This window comes from Typha angustifolia, chromosome 1, assembly GCF_048772165.1.
Source record: "Typha angustifolia cultivar Huaian chromosome 1, ASM4877216v1, whole genome shotgun sequence".
Taxonomy (NCBI): Eukaryota; Viridiplantae; Streptophyta; class Magnoliopsida; order Poales; family Typhaceae; genus Typha; species Typha angustifolia.
The window spans coordinates 9,372,854-9,397,979 of NC_133239.1; the positions used below are offsets into that span (position 1 = coordinate 9,372,854).

At 35.9% G+C, this 25,126-nt stretch overlaps 2 protein-coding genes across 2 annotated transcripts; one reads left to right on the plus strand and one right to left on the minus strand.

The window, feature by feature from the left end:
* Nucleotides 1-228: 228 nt before the first annotated feature.
* LOC140762942 (putative germin-like protein 2-1) lies at nucleotides 229-1,180 on the minus strand. The gene has a single exon (XM_073100931.1). The coding sequence runs from the start codon at nucleotides 1,102-1,104 to the stop codon at nucleotides 442-444; it is 663 nt and encodes a 220-aa protein (XP_072957032.1). The 5' UTR covers nucleotides 1,105-1,180; the 3' UTR covers nucleotides 229-441.
* A 9,840-nt stretch (nucleotides 1,181-11,020) lies between these two features.
* LOC140762779 (putative germin-like protein 2-1) lies at nucleotides 11,021-11,993 on the plus strand. Its single transcript, XM_073100729.1, has one exon. It carries the CDS (start codon nucleotides 11,100-11,102, stop codon nucleotides 11,754-11,756), a length of 657 nt encoding a protein of 218 aa, XP_072956830.1. The 5' UTR covers nucleotides 11,021-11,099; the 3' UTR covers nucleotides 11,757-11,993.
* Nucleotides 11,994-25,126: the final 13,133 nt, after the last annotated feature.

The window sequence follows — 25,126 nt, forward strand, 5'->3', positions numbered from 1 at the left end:
TCTAAAAGATTTCGTTTGAATGGATTTTCCATGTTGGAAATATGTTGGTTTTTGAAAAATTCCATTTAAACAGATTTGTCTTGTACCAATGGAAGTAAATCTCGTTTTTAATGAATTTCGAATAAAATTCCTACAACACTATTTTTCAAATTAAAACTGCTTCAATTTTAATTGCTAAATGGAAGAGTTTGTGCTATTGATATTTATAGAAAATTTAAACAATTTACATCACAAAAGACTATGTTTTCTCATAAATTTATCAATCACAAAACATAATATAGTATACAAAGAGATAATGCTTTTTATTTGTTGAATGAAATGCACACATATGCCTTATTCTACAGACATAATTACAACAGATAAATAGAAATTACAAATATTTAATGAACTAATTAGAGAATCATAGCGTCATGCTGCGCCAACTCACTAGGTGGAGTATCCTTAGGTCTGGAATTGAGCTTGAATCCGATCGATTACATTCTTGTCTACCTGAAATGCCTTGGCTAGAATATCATCAGAGATGGGTGGTGTTGAGCCAAAGACTGCATTTGCGACAGTAATTACACCCGGGTTCTGGCTGCTCAGCGCTGCGATGGCTACAGCATTGCAAGTACCGTAGTTGTATTGGAAATGAATGAGACCTTGGGGGAAGACAAACACATCGCCCTTGCTGAGGACCTTGGAGAAGAGCTTGTTCTCTTGGTTTGCCTGGTTCGAGGTGACGAAGCCAACATAGAGGGAGCCTTCTAGAACCGTAAGTATCTCAGTCGCCCGTGGGTGAATGTGAGGAGGGTTGAGACCATAAGGAGCAAAGTCTACCCGAGCCAGGGAGATGCCCAATGTGTTCAGACCTCCAATTTGATTGACATTAACTGCAGTGACGTTAGACCCAACCTTATTCATGGTATCGCCAGGCTTGTCAAGACCGGAGAAGAAGAAATCTTCGGCCATGACATTCTTTGGGTCCTTGCAGGCAAAACCATTCACAAACACTTGCGACATCTTTTCTGCGACACAGAAGTCCTGCAGCTGGCTAGGATCAGACGCAAGTGCTTGAGAGCAGGCTAAAACTAGAAGAGCGAGGAGGAAGAGGTGGGAAGACATCTAGATACGTAGTACTTTCTCTTCCTCTACCTGTAAAAAGAAGCAAATATATATGTGAGAGATTTTGAGCAGTGGATTGCAATGATATTTGATGGTGGAATAAGTTGGAGAAGACTGGTTTATATAGAGAAAGGGAGGTAGTTGCCATCAAGCTGACAAGGGAGTGGGCAAAGAAGTGGTCAAGTTTAATGCCTAACAACATGGAATAAGTCATTAAAGTAATTAAAAGTCTGAACAATGGCCAGCAAGTGGTGGACTTGGTCGATCCTTTAATTAAAGTACTAGCAAATAATGTTTGATTTGATGTAGTCATGCGTAACTATTTCTACACGGATAAAATGAATTAAGTTTTAATACAACAAGAGAGCTAGATCAACTTATCTGGAAGAACACATTTGATGAGAGCTATATTATCTTGAAAACTATGTTTCCCAGTCGGTGGTAACCTGATTGACCGAGTGCAACAGAAATGTTCATGCCTAACTAGTTTGGCGTTTACAACTTCACATGAAATAATATAATTGGTCGGTAAAAATATCTGTCAATGGGATCATGCTGGCTCAAGCAAAATTTGCTTATAACCATTCTTTGAGTCGAAGGACTAGATACACTATACCCTAGTGCGGGGTTATAACTTCGCACAGTACGGGGTTAGTGCAAAGTTATAACCCTGCACAATGCAGGAAAGTCTACTATTTACTATTTAACATATACTTAAGGGTATTTCTGTCATTGGATTTAAAATATCACAAATTCCTAATACATTTTCATTATTTTAATATCAACCTTATATCACATTTAATATAATTATTATATCTTATGCTAATATTAAAGTAAACAATAGAATAGCTTATACTAGTATTACGCCTTCTTCTTCTAGTATTAAAAACATAATAGTTATGCCTATTTCACCCTTATTACACAAGTGAACACAACCTTATTATTTATCAAATATTAAAAATTTGATATGAACTTAGCATTTTATCATTGACCTCCTAGATGATGGTGCAAACCTTGCAGCAAACCCAAATTAAATTTGAGCCTTCTCATCACTAAGAAATTTAGTGTATCCAGGCAAAAATGGACCATCTTCTCTTGCAGAATCAATAGATATGATGTGCTAGGTTGACGACTAGAACGGTTCACATATGACATGGCAGTCTTAGCATTTGTTGATGCATAGATTGATTTAGCTTGATGGTTAATATGACTGCATTTACTGTGATTTCTATGCATCCATGCTAGCATGCTCATGTATGAGTTATTGCTAGTAGTTAGGATGGGGTTGCAACGAGTTAGCATGTGTTTGGTCGGACAATGTTAACTAAAGTATTTGTGTGCTTGACTTATTGCTATTATGATGTTCAATTATTTAGCTATTCATGCACTTTTCATGCTGAGTGTATTTATATTAATTTTATCCTGCTAGTTATAATACCACTTGGAGAGCATTGAGCTCATCCATATTTGTCATATATTATAGATCGACAATCGTTGCTATAAGGGCCTACTAGCAGTTCACCTAGTAATGCGTTAAGCATATTTTAATTTTGGATTAAATATATTTTGCTACCTTATACTTATACCCAAAATTATTTTACTCTACTATACCTTAAAATTTCTCAAACCTATCCTTATACTTATAATTAAAATGTAACCGTTAATTTTTTTTATCAAACTTAGCTAAGCGCCGTCAAAATGACTAAAATACCACATCGTGTTTATTAGGCAAAACATGCGAATTTTTTAGGTAATGCTATTAAATGACTAAAATAGCTATGATACTTAATTAAATTTGACTAAAAAACTAATAGTCCCCAAAAGTCATAAGTACAATGACTGATTTAAGACTTTTTAAAGTATAGAGAGTAAAACGATTTTGGGCATAAGTACACGGTGGTTACCCTTTATCATTTTTGGTATAAAATATTTTGTAAGTGGTTATGTTTCTTTTTATTATTTTATCTTATTTTTTAGCATGTATTCTTGTATTTAAAGTTTCTACCCACTTTTGTACTTTTTATAGATTTATTGTGGCCTATGAACTCTTTTAATTTTCACTATTTTATTCTTATGCAGTATTAATCGTAACCTCATGTTGGAGGCACGTGGCGAGTTGGTGATTTTTCAAATTTTAGTCTGAATGCTTATCAAATATCAACTACACTTTGTAGCAATTCGGAGGAGCTGAACAAAAGGTAGGAAGGAGAATCTATACAAATATAACTCAGAGGAATTTCAAGTTCATCATTTGCAACCATGCCTTTTTCAAAGTAGGGGCAGAGAGGAGGAAAAATAGTGGTGAGAGTATTTTATTAATTTGGTCAATATTAGTTAATCTAAATAACGTCACGATGTTAAACAAGAATTATAGAAAAAAAAGAGGGTTGAATGGTGAGTTTTTATACCATATTTTGATGGAGCTCTACTAGATTCAAGATTGCACGTGTTCACATTTCCTATTTTAGGTATTCTTTTACGTTCTAATTAAGAAAACAACTTCTAGCAAATAATTAAATATTCCTTCTTTAGGATGCAATTCAGAAATAAACCAAGCTCTCTCAATCAATGTTGATCCTAACATAATGCTCATTACAGGAACAAAAATTTATATATACAAGTAGGGGTGAAAACAACTCTGATATATGGACCAGATAGTACTCAATTCACATTCAGATCTATGATTTTACTTAGATACGAATTCAAATATTTGTTTTGGACGGATAGCAAAATTCAAATCTATATCCTAACTAAAGGGATACAAATAGTTTTCGGATACATAATAGATATTAAATGGATACTGATCAAATCTTAATCAAATATGAATACAAACCGAATAAGAATCGAATACAACTATAAAATAAATCTTTGACTAGCAATCTATGCATAAAGATGAAAACTCCCGATTAATCAATTCACCGTAGAAACATAATATGCATCTATAGACTTAGTGTTCCATATAAATGATATCATCTAGACATGGTTATGTGTTTACATGTCAAATATTATTTATCTTGCAAGGTCTTAATCTGAAAAGCCAATTTGTCTAATATGAAAACTGAAATACAGTTGACTAGAACAATAGATAATTCTTCAAATGCCAAGATAGTTTCTGATGTGAACCGGTTCAGATCGGATGATACGATTCGGACTTCACCGAGGACGTCTCGAGCATGGATACACTTTAGGGGTGTCTTTTATTCTTGTTTTAGTGTTTATTTCATAGAAAAAAAAGTTTTCTGTATGTTGCGTTAGAACGTGGATGGAGTGCATTCGAACGCGCTTGTGAACGCCTGCATCAGGTTCGCAAAAACACAGAACGTGAAATGTGCGTTCGAACGCGCTTGCGAACGCCTGCATCGCGTTCGCACATACAGAGACTATCTTGGCGTTCGAACTCGGTCGACGAAAATATATTATTTAGGGTTATTTTTAAATTATTGGGTTAGCCTCTAAAGGATGTGGATGGCAACCATAGAGTCATTATTGATGAATTGAGTTTTTGCCTTGCCTCCTTCGTCTTCTTCGCTCTCGTTCTCTCAATCCTCGGTGACGCCGTTTCTAACTTCCCTCGACCGGCCAATCACCCTAGTCCCTTAGGGGTGGCCCTCTCCTCCCCTTTCTTCCAATCTATCCAATACTTGCTCTAACCCTTCCATCAACCATAACCCTTCCACCACCACTTTTCACCGGTGCCACCCCATTAACGCCGGTCCGCCTCCAACCACCATTACCTAGGATCTCGTGCCTCCATCCATGGATCCTGATCAAACCCCCTGATGTTCGTTCACTAATCGGACAATATCTCGAGATCTCCACATCCTATTTGCCTAACACTTGATTTGTTGAAAAGTTCTTTTCTGGGGCTACAACATATTTCATATCAATCCGACGGCGGCATCTTTCAGGATCTATTTACAAAGTTCCGTGTCAAATCTAGTCCAAATCAGAGAATTGGAAGAGATCGAACCTTAGCCAAAAGTGGAGATCGTATCAAGCTGGTATCAGAGCCACCGTTCCTCGAACACACGCCTCCTATGATGACAACCAGAGCCATGGCTGCACAGCGAGATGAGGAAGAAGAGATTCTCTTAATAGAGGAGGGGGAAACGGTTGCGGGGACTTCCACCCGCGAAACCGCCCGATCAAATCGGAATACGGAAGAACCAAGTGTTCAAGCCGTGTTGGGGTCTCTTTCCGAACAGATGGCCATCAATAATCAAATGATGATGGAGATAATGCGAAAAATACGGGCGTGGCCGAAACCTTCTTCAACAAGCAGGGCAATCACAAGGCAGTATGGGGAACCCTCCGCAGCATACCCAACATCCTCCACAACCTCCCCGTCCCTCACAAAAGTAGGGGAGAGTTCGGCTATCCAGCAAGATCGAGCTTCTACACCTCGACCCATGGTCAGCCGCAATGAACTGCCGTCGGCTACAATGGGATCCTCAACCATTCTAGCAGCCCTCGGAACCTCCAAATCTTCCTATGCACTGGAGACCGCGCCGATAAACTGCGAAAGGATAGCTGTTCCTTTCCTGATCCCTGTAGAAACGGCGAAGAGTCCAGCTTGAAGGCAGTAGTTTCTTTCGGCGAGCCCGATGGTTGGAAAGATTCTTTCGACATCAAAACAGAGTTCTTCGATGAGTCAACAACTGTGCGAACCACTGTTGAATGGAGGAAGACCACACATGGCCGCTGGATATTCCTCATCCAGAATTCTCATTAGTGGTGAGGGAGATGATACAGAACCTGCAAGTTCCAGCACTTGGTCCGCCTTACACCACCTTCTTTTGCAACCACAGCGAGTCAGCAACCAAGAAGAAATCATGTATTGTCTCTAGTGACCTTCCACCATTCTCCTCGGTCAATCGACAATCAACCGCGACAGCGCCATCACCGGCAATGACGTTGTAGCTCCCCACCGAGCTACAACTCGAAGGAGAAGGCCGCAATCTTCCAACCACGGCAGCACCAGCCTCTGACAGCCTTGTAAAGACCTTGTGGGCTGCTGCTTTTCTCACCCAGAAGGCCGAAAGCTCCCTGCCATGGCTGCGACAAAATGAAGAAGAAGGAGATGAAGATTTTGTTTTTGTCAACCTTAGCCTTCCACAGCGGTCGACTGCCACCACACCGTCGGAAACCCTACCAGAGCAATTGCTGGAGGTGGTCACTACTCAACCATAGCTGCCACGTGCTAAGGCAACTCCTATGGCAATGGCTGATGGAGATGGAATTATGGGAGAAATATTAGGGATTTCAAATTTTTTTGAAGACCCTAAGTGGTTAGAATTTCAAGAAGGCTACATTGTTCGGCTTGACTAGGTTGAATTGCTAGACATGAGCTGGGTTGGACCTAAGAGACAAAGGGGTCAAGTCAAGTGTGAGTCAACTCTAGACTTGGGGACTCAGTTAAGTCAAATAAGAGACATGATCAAAAACCCTCTACTTGACTTAAATCAAGTTTGCTTATACCAAGATACATTTGACTTGGATCCTAATCCATGGAGTGGGCAGAATGATTATGAGCACAACCAACAGTCAGTTCGGCTGGTTGAACTTAACTCGAGTCACTAGGAGGAACTAATCTGGATCCACCAACTACATCTAACTCGACCTCCCGAGCGTAATTAGATGCACCAGATTTTTATTGCTGAATTGATATTGAGTCAATTGATTCGACCACCCGAGACCAAGTGGACTCAATGTAGACGGACCCGAATCCCACCTTGGGCAAGTAGGAGTACAAGTATCCAAGTTTGACTGAGGATGACCCACCGAACACAGTAAGTTTGACTCAAGTCACCTTGAGGACAAGGTGTATGAAAGCGTGGTGAATTGATACGATTCAGACTTCACTGAGGACGTCTCAAGCATGGATACATTTTAGGAGTGTCTTTTATTCTTTTTTAGTGTTTATTTCATAGACAAAATAAGTTTTCTGTATGTCGCGTTCGAATACTGATGGAGTGCGTTCGAACGCGCTTGTGAATGCCTACATCAGGTTTGTAAAAATAGAGAACGCGAAAATGTGTGTTTGAATGCAATTTGGTGTGTTCGAACGCCGCGTTTGAACGCGGATGGAGTGCATTCAAACGCGTCTGCGAATGCCTGCATCGCGTTTGCACATATAGAGAACGCAAAATGTGTGTTCGAACGTGATTGAGCGCATTCGAATACGGTCGGCAAAAATGTACTGTTTAGGGTTATTTTTGAATTGTTTGGTTAGCCTCTAAAGGATGTGGATGGCAACCATAGAGTCATTATTGATGAATTGAGTTTTTGCCTTGCCTCCTTCATCTTCTTCGCCCTCGTTCTCTCAATCCCCGACGACGCCACTTCTAACCTCCCTTGACCGGCCAATCACCCTAGTCCCTTAGGGGTGGCCCTCTCCTCCCCTTTCTTCCAATCTATCCAACACTTGCCCTAACCCTTCCATCAACCATAACCATTCCACCACCACTTTTCACCGGTGCCACCCCATTAATGCCGGTCTGCCTCCAACCACCATCACCTATGATCTCGTGCCTCCATCCACGGATCCTGATCAAACCCCATGATGTCTGTCCACTAATCGGACGATATCTCAAGATCCGCACATCCGATTCACCTAAAACTTAATTTGTTGGAAAGCTCTTTTCTGGGGCTACAACATATCAATATTTCACATTGATCCAACGGCGGCATCTTTCGGGATCTATTTATAAATTTCCGTGTCAGATCTAGTCCAGATCAGAGAATTGGAAGAGATCGAACCTTAGCCAAAAGGGGAGATCGTATCATCGGATCGCATCATGTGGGCATTGGCCACGATAGATCGAGCATATTTATCTTTTAATTGATTCATGCTTATGTAAGTTCTTAAGACAAGTTCAATTAAGTCATGTAAGCCTTTAAGACAAGTCCTAGTTTGAGTCTTCTAAGCCTTTAGGATTAGTCTAAGGCAAGTACTAAATCGAGTTATATAAGCCTTTCGAGTTAGTGTAAGGCAAGTACTAGTTCAAGTCGTATAAGCTTTTAGGGCTAAATTATAGTAGAACTCATTGTACCCCACCTCTATATATAGAAGGCTGGGCTTCTTTGTTGAGAAATCTAAGAATCCAAGCATTGAGAATTAACTAAGTTTAATTATTTTCTTATTATCATATTTATCATTTTATTGTAGCCATTCAATCGTCTTTACCTTTCTAGAAGTAGATTATAGCCGTAGAACCTCCAAAGCTTCCAAACCCTAGCCACCACCTTCCTTCAGCAGCCACCCTATGTTATGGCCGTCCACCACCACCCTTAGCCGCCCACCACCCTCCGGCGACCGCCGTAACGTCGGATATTTACCGTTTTGCCTTGTATAACCTATCTCCACTATTTTAACAATAACTTTCCATTCGGATCTCTGATTTACTTCAAAAGCTATTAGTCTGGGATTTTCAAGATTACAACCCCTCCAAATCTCAGGATCATCCTCAAATAAATGGACATGATAAACTTCTACACATCTATCACTCATCATATGCAACATTATGAAGAATATGATATATCAAATAATGAATGCCCATTTTGTAAGATGCAACTTCTACACATCTATTGTAGTTTTGAAATTCAATTAAAACATTTCATAATAAACATGCTTAGACTTTTCAATAAACTATGTTCACATAGTAATAGTAACAAAACTACGCCAAGACTCAAAAAATATTCAACAAAGTGACCACCAATTCAACTACAATTTAAACAGTACAATATTCAACATTACAACTTTCAATATAATTGTTTGTTCAAACATCCCAACATACACATTTTTCCAATCTTCAAACAAACCAACTCAGTAGTGATATACTTTAAAGAGAATATGCAAAAATTAATTGATGACATTAATTTAATTATTAAACTAAAAGTCCATAAATTGAAACTTATCAAGTAATAGAAAAAACAATTTCATACGATTTCAAGTGCGATTCAAATTTGATTTAAACACACAAGGAATTTGAATTCTAATTCAAAAATTCAAGGAAAATACTTCTAATTAATAAATTAGTCAGTAAGGAAATTCAATTTTGGAAAAAAGAAGATTAGTACTGTCAAGCATATTGCTAGTTAATCTCTAAGCCATCCATTGCTTAAACTAGAAGTTTCAATTATGTTACGAACCAGATCTGGAACGATCCGTCCGTAGAATGATCCTAAGAGTTTGAAGAGTATTAATCTCGGAAGTCCCGGATATAATAGATTTGGAATAAAGTCAGTCAGAGATCTAGATGGAAAGTTATGTTTAAAATAGTAGAGCAAGGTTGAAGTAGGGTAGAATAGTAATTAATCGACATTGTGGCGGTTGTCGGTAATGGTGGATGGCCGTAAAGCAGGGTGGCTACTGAAGGAAGGTGGTGGCTAGGGTTTGGATGCTTGAAAGGGTTCTACGGTTATGATCTATTCCTATGAAGATAAAGACGATCTAATGACTACGATAAAAGATAAGGATAATAAGAAATATTTAGCTAAACTCAGATTCATCTAACGCTTTAATTCAATGATAATCAATTAGAGTGGCACTCCATATATTTATAGAGGCTAACCCTAGACTGACTTTCATTAAGATTTGCTTTATTAGCTTATATTAATGATAAACTTGACTTAGAGATAAACATGACTTAGCTAAATCAGCCTTCTTTATTTTTCTCAAAATATTTATTCGTTCTTCCAAAGATAAAGTTCTAATCTGGAGAAACCTTGAATACAAAATATGTAGATCAGGACGTCTCGATCTTCTCCAAGTAGTTCCATAATATTCAAACAACTCCTAAATATTGTAGAATATTTTTTTGAAACTACACAGAAGTTAAGTGAACTAAATTTAGCAAATTAAATAAACTCTAATCCACTTAGACTCTAACTAAACTATATAAGCAGAATAAATAAAATATTTAGATTTGATTCATCAAGCCTAATATTCCTATGATGTGATCGTATCTGACCTGGATCACATCAAATTCTCAAGAGAGCAATTCAAATGAGTGAATGACTCTGGTTATAACTTTGAACCTAACATTGCTTAAAATATATGGATATATATATGGGATGCATACAGCAAGATTACCAACAAAATGTTTAGAAAACAAGCCACAGTGACTGAGGTAATTACAAACTCAAGACATGAAAATAGCAAATGAATCATCCACGTTAGCCTATAATCAAAACTGAATCATGAATTCCAGCATCTGCAAGGAGTAATTAGGAATCCCATATTCTTACTAAGCTGCACTACCTTTAAGGCGATACTCAAAAATTTTCAAAACATCTCAAACAATCTTGCATAAGTTGATACTCAACAAAACAACTTTCCAGAAACCATCAACCAGAAAAAATATTCCAGAGCAAACAACATAAACACAAAGCTGCATTGGATTTGCTTAGTAATTATCACTGAGATAAAAAAATACTCACATTAAATAGAGGCATAAAGATTACCATTAAAAGCATCAGGAGATTACTTCAATTTAATCAACATAAATAATCAAAATAACAGGAATAATATTTTCCAATATAATCCATATATAACTATTTCAAGATTACACGTAGTTATTTCACATAAAGCTCATCAATGCGTTCTTCCAGATAAGTTGATGAAGCCCTCTTGTTGTATTAAAATTTAATTCATTTTCTCCGCGTAGAAATAGTTATGCATGACTACATCAAATCAAACATTATTTGCTTAGTATTTAACCAAAGGATCGACCAAGTCCACACCTTGCAGGCCAGCGATCAGACTTTTATTATTTGTATGACTTATTCCATGTTGTTAGGGATTGAAGTTGACCACTTCTTCCCACTCCCGTGTTAGCTTGATGGCAGCTACCTCCCTTTCTCTATATAAACCAGTCTTCCCCAACTTATTTCATCATCAAATATCATTGCAATCCATTGCTCAAAATCTCTCACATATATACTTTCTTCTTTTTATAGGTAGAGAGAAAGAGAAAGTATTACAACCTCCCTAGATGGCTTCCTACCTCTTCCTCCTCGCTCTTCTAGTTCTAGCATGCTCCCAAGCATTTGCATCTGATCCTAGCCAGCTGCAGGACTTCTGTGTCGCAGACAAGATGTCACCGGTGTTTGTGAATGGTTTTGCCTGCAAGGACCCAAAGAACGTCATGGCCGAAGATTTCTTCTTCTCCGGTCTCGACATGCCTGGCAATACGACGAACAAAGTTGGGTCTAATGTCACGGCAGTTAACGTCAACCAACTTGGAGGTCTAAACACATTGGGCATCTCTATTGCTCGGGTTGACTTTGCTCCCTATGGTCTCAACCCTCCTCACATCCACCCACGGGCAACTGAGATACTTACGGTTCTAGAAGGCTCGCTCTACGTTGGCTTCGTCACCTCAAACCAAGCGAACCAAGAGAACAAGCTCTTCTCCAAGGTCCTCAACAAGGGCGATGTGTTTGTCTTCCCCCAAGGTCTCATTCATTTCCAGTACAACTATGGTACTTGCAATGCCGTGGCTATCGCAGCTCTGAGCAGCCAGAACCCTGGCGTGATTACTGTTGCAAATGCTGTCTTTGGGTCGACACCACCCATCTCTGATGATATTCTTGCCAAGGCTTTCCAAGTGGATAAGAAGATCGTTGACATGATACAAGCGCAGTTTTAGACGTATGGATAGTCCACCTATTGAGTTGATGCTGCATAAATTAATGATTCGTTAATTAGTCCTTCAATATTTCTAATCCTTGTTTGTTAACATAAAAATGTGCTAATTATTCTTTGTAGAACAAAATCTATCTGTGTGTTTCATTCATCAAATAAAAATATTATCTCTTTCTATATGAGTTTCGGTTTGTTAAGTTTTATTTGTACTAATGTAATTGACATAGTATTTTAAAGTATAATTTTTATCTATGTAATGCGTCTAAATTTTATATATTAGCATATGCACAAGTTATGAGATGTTTGAAGTGAAAAATTAATTTTAAAGTCAAAGTATTCAAAACAGCTTTATAATCGTCATTAAAGTGCTCAAACGGTATCATGATGGTAAAAGTAGTATAAAAAAATTACCCAAAAGTACAAAAATAACAACTCTGCATTCAACTATCTGCTCAGCAGGTCGAACGGACTATCGAGCATCCAGATGCATTTCCCTAAGTGCGAAACACAGTATAGGCGTTCGAATGGCCCATACAGGCATTCGAATGCCCTTGGCTGATTTAACTTAGATTTAGGTCTATCTTTATTTATCTTATCTCTAAGAAAATTCATAGAAAATTTTTGGAAAGATATCTTATCTCTAATAGATATTATTTAATATTTAAGAGATATTTATCTTATCTTTAAGAAGCATATAAAGAGACTTATTCTAACCCTAGGAGCTAGTATTGCCAAGCATTAAATTGAAAATCATCTTTTAGAGAAGCCATCGAGGGTTACTAAGGTTTGGAAACATATCACAGGAAGCAGTGCATTGCGGGGTCTAGCGAGCAAGGTTGATACAAATTGAGTTGTGAAAATCAACGGTGATCTGTAAGCTTCTTGTTAACTTCTACAGATTTTAGTGCTTGATTTTGATTTGAGTTTGGATCCATGAGTTTTTACCCGATTTGAGGTTTTTTTTACATAAAAAGTTATGTTTGAGATTGTTATTTTTACGCTTTACTTTCTGCCTTTTATTATTAATAGTGTATGATAGATCCTATCTCTTAGGGTGTTAATTCACATACATTTAGGTTTTTTTACCATCTACTATGGTGAAGAATAAAGTGACATTTTTTTTTTTTTACTACTATGTACAGAGAGAACAAATTATAAATAATACCTTATGCTTGTTACTATATTACAAATATACTACTACATACATAGAAAAATCCCCACATAAACTGAGGGTAAAAACTATGAATCATATCCATGATTGAACCTATCACTAGAACTAATGTAGCAATTATAAGATGGACTTATAAACCTCAGTGATCTAAGGTTCATATTTCCATCTTAATAACCCTCGAGACAAAATTTTGGACACATTGAAGATGAAATCTCAAGAAAATATTTTATTACCAATTTAATGTGCAATTGTTTACTTTATCACTATAAGGAAGAACACCACTCCAAATCTCTTCGTACACCATCGTAAATATCAAAACCCAATGAATTAAGAGAAGGGATAATTTCTTTTTCATCTCCATGAACTATCATCCATTTCTACAATGGCCCCCTGAAATTTGTTTGATATATAATGACTGTTGAAACTCTTCTTTACTTGTTTGTCTCATTAATGCACCAACTTTTATATAGAGCAGCCCCTTCAATCTCTATTTATAGGTGGTGAACTTATAATAGACAAAATCTTCTCCAATTTAGATTCATCTTTAAACTTTTCTTTACTATCTTGCATGTGCCGTCCAAATGTTCTAAAGTGTCACTAGTTGCTACATAATTGTAAGAACCCTCCCCCCACCCTTTCCCCCTACTGAAAAAGAAGAAGAGAAAAATGGGGCATGCGATCAACCAGCCACAAATTTCTCTGACTAGTCAACTGAAGCACATGTGAGGTTACAAGAGGTGAAATGGTCTTATGTTGCCCTCATCGGGGTGGAGACCATCCCATTTAAAGCCCTGCCTGCTCCCTCTTAACAATTTTCCTCTTCGCCTTTTTCCCTTCATCTCATCTTTCTCTCTCGCCTTTGTTTCCTAGGTGCCAAAGTGTTCGATAATGAAGCCACAGATCACCGAAGCACCATCAGATCAAATAGATCTCTATCCAATCAAGAAGATTCAACTGACGGCTACGTGTTGACCCCCTACTGATACAAGAAGCTTCACCCCTTTGTCCTCTTGCCGTGGATACCAATGTTTTGTATGAGAGGCTACACCATGTCGCCTTTCAACATCGGTTTTCCGATGTGCGTCTCATCAATGTGGGCGACCTAGGCCACATCTCTCTAGTCAGTTAGTTTTCGGCTCCTCCAAAGGAAGTTGTTTGTGTCATCTTGTTGGGTCCCAAGTGGCCTTTGATCTTAATGGGAACCTCCATGGCCTCTGGCCATGGAGTGTCCTTTCCACCATTATTGTCGATAGTCTAGGAATGCTCTATTCTCTTCATAGAGTGTTGTAGGATAGATGCCTTTGCCTTTGCACCTTCATTTCAAGTTATCATCTTCTTCACACCAGTGGCTTGTGTTCCTTTTACTTCTTCCCTTCTCTTTTCTAGCCAACCACTAAGACTATTCAACCATGGCTAACCTCTCTGACTTTGGGGAGGAGGTAAACTTCATTGCTAGCAATGGTGATCACCAACAACAATTCCCTCTTCCTCCTTCCTCAGTCATTCTTCTCTAGGAAGAAGATGGTGAGGAGAGTGGGGTTTGGTCCCAACCCCCACCTAGGGTTTGGATGGGCTATGGGGTGCGCAATAGCCCACACCTGCAATAATTTAGAACATTTTGCATTTATAATGGGGATAATTCTACTCAGACCTCTAAAACTATCATTAAGCATTTTACTATTAGGTCATGTGAATACTATGTAGGGGTTTTACCCACATGATAGGCACGTGTATTTGGAGGTGTGTATTTCATTAAGTTTACAAGGACCAAACAATAACGATATATTTCATATCTATAGAAGGGTGGGTGCATTAATGAGATATACAACTCAGGGAGAATATCCAGAGAGAGGTGTGTTAGCTAAGTAGTGCGTAATAATTTTACAAATTATGCATGGAAGACGAGGGATCAAGAAATAGAACAAAAGGATTTTGTTCTTACTCTTGGTTCTCTTTGTTAGAAATATTATGTATTTGACATGAATATTTTAATAACCTTGAGCTCATATTTTGTGCGGTCCACCTATTACTAATGATGAATTAATAGGGGAATGAAAAGAGCTCAAAGAGTACTTTAATATCATATATTCACTTATTCTAATCTATGATGAGAAATGAATAAAAATTAGCTATAAATTGGGTGAGAAATGAATGAAAATTGGATATAAATTGGGTATCATGGCTATAGAAAATAAAGAGAAGAGAGTTTAGTACCATATTGTATATCTAAGAAATGAGTATAATATATAAGTGCAAAGCTTCTCATGGGCTTTAGTCCCTAAAAGGGATACCTATTTTGTGAGAAAAGAAATTTATGCGAATCAACTCAAACATAGACACGCCACCCGGCCTAGTTTGGCTCGGTTCGGTTCAGTTCGTGCGTGTGGGTCAAGTCCAAAACCAGTGATAGTTAACATTAAACCAGTGATTAACTAGGTGCGAGATCTTAAAGTGACAATTCATGAGATCCATGCTAAAGAAATTAATGATGATTAATGAATCATTCTAAGTAGCGACTATTATTAAAAAATTATCGCTGTCTTAGAGGGGTTAGAAAAATTACCTGAAACACAAGCGCAAAGAGATAACACTTGAAGAACTAATTGTCAAATCAAGGATGGAGAAGACAATCGCATTTTTAAAAAGAAAAGCAAAAATTAGTATGTGCTGAAGGCAAATATTATAGAGTCCACAAAGGACTAGAAAATGAAGCACACTAGCGAAGACTCTAAAGGTGGTAATGCAAAGAAGTTCAAAAGCAAATACTACATTTGTGACAAGCAAGGGCATCGTGCTCAGAACTATCGTTTGCGTAAAAAGGAGAACTCCAAGAAAGAGAACTCTAAAAAGAAGAAGCCATAAGCCAATGTAACTGAACTGGAGAACCTTCATTCTAATGTCGATGACATTTACCTCTCTGCTGTTGTCTCCAAAGTAAACCTAACTGGTGGAAATCCCAAAGAGTGATGGGTAGACACTAGGGTTACTCAACACATTTGTGCCAACATGTATATGTTTTCATCTTATCAAACTGTGCTAGATGAAAAAACTTTACATAGGTAATTCAGCGACTTCTAAGTTGGAAAGAATAAGGAAGTTCATGTTAAAATAGACTTAAGGAAAAAAAAAACTTACTCTCAATGATGTGATGCATGTGCCAGACATTTGCAAAAATGATTTCAGGATCATTGTTAAGTAAGAAATGTTTTAAACTGGTGTTTAAGTCTAATAAGTTTGTACATATTAAAATTGACATGTATATAGAAAGAGGCTATTTGTCTAATGGCCCCTTTAAGATGAATGTAATAACTATGACTCCTAAAATGAATAAAGATAAATCTTGTTCTTTTTACTTGCTTGAGTCTTGTGAAATTTGGCATGGTAGATTATGACATATTACGTAGATTAATTAAGATTTAACATGTTGCCTAATTTTCATATTGATTTGAATAATAAATGTGAAATATGTGTGGAAGCCAAATTGACTTAGGCTTCGTTTCATTCCATTAAACGAAGTACAAAACTTCTAGATCTTATTACTTTGTTCAAACTAGAGCAAGGAAAATGAATTTTATTACTTTTGTTGATGATTGCATAAGATACCGTTATATGTATTTGCTAAGAAGCAAAATAAGGCATTAGAAATATTTATACATTTTAAAACTAAGGTTGAGAACCAACTTAGCGTAAAGATTAAAATACTAGAGGTGGTTAATATGAGTCACCATCTGCACAAATATGTGCAGAAAATGGTATTATTCATCAAACAACGACTTCTAATACTCTACAACAAAATAGTATTGTTGAACGTAAGAATAGAACTCTTAAAGAGATGATGAATATCATGTTAATAAGTTTTGGTTTACCCTAGAATTTGTTGGGAATAGGGAAAGCTTTGCTTTCTACAAATTACATTCCCAATCGATTACCCATAAGAAATTAGATAAAATACTTTATGAGTAATGGAAATGTCGAGAATCTAGCTATAAATTCTTAAAAGTGTCGGGGTGCCTAGCAAAGGTTGCAATTTTAGTTCCTAAAATGGCAAAAATTGGACCTAAAACTATTGACTATATATTCATTAGTTATGCTCATAATAGTAGTGCATATCGATTCCTATTTCACAAATCAAATAATTTTGAGGTACATGCGAATACAATTATTAGGTCTAGGAATGCATTATTCTTTAAGAATGTATTTCCATATAAGTCTACATAAGAATTAAGTTTGCTCAAAAGAACATGAAAATGTAGAAAAGGATGAGCAAGACTAAGAGTCCATGCAAGAAGGAATGATAACGAACCTAAACAAAGTAAGAGGGCAAGGACTTCTACATCTTTTGGTCCTAATTTTCTAACATATTTGTTAGAAAAAGAACTTTAGAGTTTCAAGGAAGCAATGTCTACTCGTGAAGCTCCTTTATGAAAAGAAGCTATTGAGAGTGAAGTTGAATCCATTTTGGCAATTGGTAGATCTCCCACTAAGGGTAAACCTTTGGGTCACAAATAGATCTTCAAAATGAAGATGATAGCAGATGGTTCAATTGACAAATACAAAGCGAGACTTATAGTCAAAGGGTTTAGACAGATAAATGGAATAGATTACTTTGATATATATTCACCAGTTACGAGAATAATGTCTATCCGATTAATAATTCCTCTTGCAGTTATATAATTTGGTAATACATGGGATGGATGTGAAAATGACATTCTTAAATGGTGAAATGGTGAATTGAAAAAAGAAATGTACATCGAACAACCTAAAAGAGTTGTGGCTCCAGGATAGAAGAGAAAGGTGTGCAAACTATTTAAGTCTCTTTATAGTCTTAAGCAAGCATTAAAATAATGGCATAAAAATTTGATTAAGTTATGGTGTCAAATGGTTTTCACATTAATGAATGTGATAAGTGTGTTTGACATGAAAGAACATGTTGGCTAGCATGTTTGACATGAAAGACCAAGAAATTGTTGATGTGATTCTTGTTCTAAAGATCACTGAAACAACAAAAGTATATGTTATATCTCAATCACATTATATTGATAAATTACTCAATAAATTTGATAAAGATAATAACAATTTAGTGAGAACACTCGTAGATGTGAATCTTCATCTCACAAAGAATACAAGTGAATATACATCTCAATTAGAATATTCTTGGATAATAGGCAGTTTGATGTAAGTCATGAAATGAACTCGTCTAGATATTTCGTACTCTATGAGTAAACTCGGTAAATATACAAATAATCCAAAGAGTGGCAACTAAAAGGCAATAGTTAGGGTACTCAGATATTTGAGATACACCACTAACTATGGATTGCACCACTCAAGATATCCAACAGTACTTGAATAGTATAGTGATGCAAATTGGATTTCTAAAAAAAAAGAAGCTATAGGTGCATCTATATCATGAAAATCTTTTAAACAAACATGTATAGCTAAATCTACAATGGAATATAAATTCATTGCATTAGATAAGGTTGGAGAAAAAACTTAGTGATATCAAAATTACTTAGAAGATATTCCTATGTGGCCAAAACCTGTATCAAAAAATTTGCATATATTGTGATAGCCAATCGGCTATAGGAAGGGCATAAAGTCAAATATATAATAGCAAGTCACAACATATACACTGTACACATAATACTGTGCAATAATTGATCTCCAATGGTATAATATTTATTAATTATGTAAAATCAAAGGATAACATTATAGATCCATTATCAAATAACTTACTAAGAGATCAAATGTATTGTTCATCAAGGAAAATAGGTTTAAAGTCTATCACATAGAGGAATGACACAGTGACAACCCAACCTAGTTGATTGGAGATCCCAAGATCTAACTTCAAAGGGACTGAGTTGTGGAGGCATTCTCTAAAAGCACTAAGAAATTATTTCCTAAACCTTTTCTTATGATGATGTAGTGAAAAACTTGTACTAAGTGCTAGGAGAAGTAATACTTTTAATGAGTCTTATACCTTGGAAATCTAAGTGGACTATATTATGATACTCTTAATAAAAGGTCACCTATTACCGGGCGCGTTGAGGGTCGAAATGGACAACATATAGAACCAACTATATTGAAAAGAAGGTGTTTGAGTATTATTATCTTAGTTTATACAAAAGCTGAACAGTTTAAGACATCATATTCACTAGTTAGTGAATATATCCAATAGTACTTCCATAGAGAAGGTTCAAAGCCAAAAACTACCTATCATTGTACTTTTAGTCAAGTTTGCATTTCATGTGCATTTCTAGTCAATTCATTCATGTGGGGGATAGTTGGAAATATCATGTATTTGACATAAATATTTTATTAATTTAGAGCTCATATTTTAGTGGAGTCCACCCATTATTAATAATGGATTAATAGTGGAATTAAAAGAGCTCAAATAGTACTTTTATGTCATATATTCACTTATTCAAATCTATGAAGGAAATGAATAAAAATTGACTTTAAAGTGGGTATTATGGCAATGGAAAAAAAAAGAGTTTACCGCTATATTGGATATTTGAGAAATGTTAGTATAGTATTTAAGTGCAAAGCTCCTCATGGGCTTTGGGCTCCAAAAAGGTACATATTTTGTGAGTAAAGAAATTTATGCAAATCAACTTACACACGCACACCACCCGGGTTGGCTCCGTTCGCTTAGCGCGTGTGGGTCAACTTTAAAATTATTTTTTGATCCTTGGTTGAATCCAAAGTGGTATGTTCCTTCATATTAAAACAATTTATCAGTTGGTTGTTGGTTCAACCTAAAACGGTGCATCCCTTAACATTAAAACTGTTAATCGATTTAGACCCAGTTCTGGTTCAACAAAGTATTCAGGTAGCAACTTCCTTTCGAGTGCAAAGCATTTAGATAGCAACTTTTTTTCAAGACCGATGTCCACAGTTTCAAAAGTAACCGGTGGAGGGCGAATTGGTTTTAAAAAAATAGAGTCCAATAGTAAACTCGACTATACAGAATTTTACATTCTGTAATTTAGAAGTTTATTTAATTTATTTTTTTTTCAATCAAATTTGTTATAACTTTTGGAATCAGATTAATACAGCCAACATTCTCTTATTCACTGAATTTTGGGATTGTTGTGATGGTGTACAAAGAAGAGATTTACGCTCAGCTTTTGAGTGGTCTTTAACTCTAGGTTTTTAAGTAGATATATTTGTGAAGAATATTTCTTCTTCCTCGTAGAGATAAATAATCAATTGCACACCCTGTAGACAAAGGCTTAGAGTTGAACAAGTAAAACTTAGTGTCTATTTTCCTTGGATTATTTTATTCTTTTGACCACTACTTGGGCATTTTTTTGTTTTTCACTTCGGCAAGACAATAGTTTCTTCCTGTGACCTTTGATCTTTTATTAGTATCAGTTTCTGAAACTAAGCTGATCTTTTATCTTTTATCAGTTCCATTTGTTTTCACTTTTAGCTCTCGATACTACCCCGGAGGTGATTCATAGCAGAAGAAAGCCCTCACTCTTGAGTGAGTTCAATGAACCAGGTGTCGTCAATCATTGATAAGGATATTCTGAAGGTCAAAAAAATAAAGCCAATGGAAGAAGACCAATTGTTAACATCTAGTGAACTGTTAATTTCGGTTTCCCTCCTATGTATAATGGGTATCTAGGAGAAGATGTCAATGCAATTACCTCATATGATTCTCTTATTTTACTATACTTTGTCGAAAGGTTTACATAAGTAGTATATTGTTTGTCCTCTTTTCTTAAAATATAATAATACCATCATAATCAACTACGGTCCCATGGTGTCATACATATGCAGTACTAAATTAAAGGCACAAAAAGAAAGATGGATTTTACTTTATATATATTCTTTCACCATGGTAAATGGAAACTCATACTAACTTTATTTTTAAGAAATAAAATTACATTAAGGAGTTAACTAGGTGCAAATGCCTCTATCAGAAATGTAGATAAAAAAAATAAACAAATTCAAAAGAAAATCTCCCATCCCAAATACATTCGAAGCCATGGCTTCTTCCCTTTTTAGCAAACCAGCCAGTAGCAAAATTAGTTTGAACAGATGTATGAGTAACTTTAGAATTTTCTAAATTGCTAGCTAGGTTTTTAATGTCATCGATGATAGAGGCAATAAATCATAGAGGCCGTTGGCCATCTTTCAAAATGCCGATCAAATTCTTTGAGTTAGGCTTGAGCCATAAATTAGAGTAACCCCTTTAGACTATGCAAATAAGAGCCTCTTTTATTGCTGTTGATTCTGCAGTGAGCGTTGTTAAGAGGTCCGCATCTTCACCTTGTAAAGATAAGGTGACTATCAATTTGTCTGATTACGAAACCAGCCCCACCAACCCTTGACATGTTAACAAAAGAGACATCTGAATTGACTTTGCTCCACCCAAGAAGTGGATGATCCCAATGAACAAATATGGGGGCGAGGCTCGCCTTGCATTTTCCCAAACATATAGCCTAGCATGGTATTCATTATTAAGCTTTAAAGTTTGGACCCAAATTTTCTAAAGCTCTTCCCTCTCATTAGAAAAGTGATTTTATTTCTTAAGTTTCAAATTTGCCATAGTAGAACAACACAGCAATCCTGGATCCTAGCTGCATCTAAAATCCATTAGACCATCTCTCCTCAAGACTGACATGATTGGACAGATGAGGTTTTAAAAAGTCCCAAAGAATTGTGGCCATTATGTAATCAAAGAAGAGATGGACTACGGTTTCTGGCACAATAGAGCAGATAGGGCAATTACTATCCGATAATATTTTTAAGGAAGATAAGTAGGCTTTGGTAAACAAGCGGCCCCAAGCCATCTACCACAAGAAAACTTTGATCTTAGAGGGCACCCTAAGAGACCAATTTTTTCTCTAGCCATCCCTCGTAAGGAGGCTTGAAAGACCAATAAGCGGACTTAGAAGAGGAGCAGCAGCTAATAAGCAGAATCACAGGCTCTAGTGATCAAAACTAAGTTAAAACAAAGTCATGGAGATCGATGGGTTATTTTGTATGTCAGTCTTATAAATTGCTATTGTTTAGTGATTGGTTTGATTCGAATTTGGATCTATGATCTTTTCATGTTTGTATTTTTTCATGTGAAAATCTTAGCATTAATCTTTGCTTTACTTGTTGATTTTTTTTTCCATATATGTACTTAAGCACAGGGTTGGAAATATTGCCTAGGTTTTAGATACATACGCATGTCTAAGAATTTTTCAATTGGTATCAAAGCAAGCTCTGATATTTTAGAGAGGCATGAATTTCCACAAAGATGGATAATCTTCAATTAGACTTCTTATTCTTGATGGAGCAAACTATAGTTGTTAGAAAGCTAGGATTAGAACTTACATGAAATCAATAGATGAACGTGTTTGGCTTGCCATAGTAAATGGTTGGAGTGCACCTATGTATTTGGTGGACAATAAGTTAGCTGAAAAACTTGTTGAGTCTTGTGATAAGTTAGATTATGGAAAGATTGGCCAGAATAGCAGGAAAATAGATTATTTTTAGTTGTGTTTCTTTGGATGAATTTTTAAAATTTCTACATGTGATATTGCAAGAGATGCTTGGGTTATCTTAGAAACTACACATGAGGGAACCACTACTGTTAAGCTCTTGGAACTTCAGAGATTGACAACAAGTTTTGAAACTCTTCACATGAAAGAGAATTCTAGTTTCAACCTAGGAGAGGGAATTTCTGATTATTGAATTATACGTAAGATCATCTCTCCCTAAAAGGTTTCAGGTAAAGTCACCGTTATTAAGAAAAGTACGAACATTGACACAATGAAAGTTGACAAGGGAATCTACAAACTTTTGAATCCACTCTCTCTAAACCTAAAAAGTTCAAAGGTATGGTCTTAATCACTATTAGAGAAGATTTAGAGGAGTCGGATGAATAAAGTGAAATATATCATGAGATGATGGCTATGTTTGTTAAAAAGTTTATTAAATTTTTTAGAAAACTAAACAAGTTCAATAGTGAGAAGTTTGAGAGAAACAAAAACTTTGAGACAAAGAAAATTTATGTGAGTGCAAATATTGGGATTGGTAATAATTAACTCTAACTAGAAAGTAAAAAATCAAGATAGTATAATAGGATGGTATGAATGTTTTGACTTTGGTCATATTGCATAGGAATGCCGCAATTGGCTCAAAAGGAAGGTAAGGCTATGAAAGTCTCTTGGGATGACTCGGATGATCATTACAAGAAAGAACAAGAGAACTATGTATTGTTTACCACCTCCCTTTCTCTTATTGACTTTTTGTCGATTCTAATATTACAAATAAGCAAGAATTATTACCACGTGAAGGAGAAGAAGTCTTAGGAATACAAAAGCACACAATGAATTATACCTAGAGTTGTTCAATTTGACGAAAAGCAATCTAAGGCTACTTCAAAGACTCAAGGTGATTGAAGATAAAAGAATTCAGTTTAAAGAGAAGTACAAAGTAAAACTTGAACGTATCAAAATTTTCACACAACAACTAAATAAAGCAAAAGAAATGACAAAGACCGTAGAGGCTGAACAAAAATGGTTGTTGAAGGAAGTGACCTTTCTAAAAACAAATAACAAACTAGATGAGATTCTAAAGGCTCAATCTCTAGAAAAGATAGGTATGGACTTAGATACACTAGTAATTCAAGTAATAAAAAGACTGTCTTTATTTCTACAAGTATTCAAAAAAGAGATAACTTGAAATATCATTAATTGAACCTCCAAAGAAATCTCAGATGAATGTCTTGAAGTCAAAACTAAATCAACATCATGGCTAGACTTCAAAAGTAGAAAAAGTAATGAGACACACTCCTTAAGAAAATATTAGAAGAAAAGGTTTCTTAACTATGTGTTATTATTGTTGCTTCTAGGGCATATTAGACCAAACTGTAAACTCTTGCAAAAACCTAAGAGTGTTTTCATTTATTGTGTGAGAATAAAATTCATTTGGGTTAAGAAAAGTGATTTGAAATGTTATATTGCACATACTGCCTTAAATGTTCTAAACTCAAATTTATAATATTTAGATATTTTCTAAACTCAAAGAGTATGAAGGGTGAGTTGTGACATTTGAAGATAGAAATTCAACCAATGTAATTGGAAAACAAAAGATAAATACTCCAACTGTGCCTATTTTTAAAAATATTTTGTATGTTGAAGGTTTGAAAGCAAATCTCTTGAGTATCAGTCAGTTTTATAATAAAAATTATGAGGTAAAATTCTCCAAAATAATTGTATTATTCTATATCATAGAGGTAATGTTATATGTTGTGGATGCAGAATATCTAATAATTGCTATGTGGTTGAAACTTCAAATTATCTGAAATATAATAATGCTACTTTGAAAATTGTAGGTCTTTGGCACCAATGACCTGGACATTTGTACCACAATGAACTATTCAACTTATCTAAACATTAGGCAATATGGGGAATACCTAAGCTGAAGGAGAAATTAAAGAGAGTGTGCAATCCGTGCCAAATCAAAAAATCAATAAGGATCTCACATAGAAAAGTAAATGCTGCTACCACTAATTGAGTTCTAGAATATGACGGCATATTGGAACCATTGACTAGAGTCAAATTAAATCATCCGCTGTCTCAAGTGATAAAAAATATGACCGAGTCAATAAAGACAAGAAGGCAAATCCAAAATGAGGTATCTTCTGTGTGTTACACTTTTACTTCTGAACCAAAAAATGTGAAGGAAGCTCTTACGAAATATTCTTCAGTTAATGTTATGCATAAGAAACTAGAGCAACTTACTAGAAACGATGTTTGTACTTAGTTCCTAATATGAATATAATTGGAACAAAATAGATTTATAAAAACACGATGAACATGGCAACATAGTTGGAAACTATAAGAGCCCGTACCAAAAATAAATAAATAATTAATAAAAAAATGTATGGACACATGTTCCACTACCCCTTATTCTCCCCTCCCTCCCTCTCTCTCTAATACCATGTTAAGACACCCGCATCCAAATACACATGCCCCTCATGTGAGTAGAACCCACGTGATTTCCACGTGACTCATTGATCAATATTTTTACCAATATTTTTACCAATATATAGAATAAAAATTTAATATTTTTATCGACTAATACAAGCTAAAAAGAGTCTAATTACCACAGACCGTAAGAAGCCCCCAAATTACATATCCATACACCTTATCAAAATAAGTGCCCACAGTTTATCTAACTTATCTTACGATAATAAA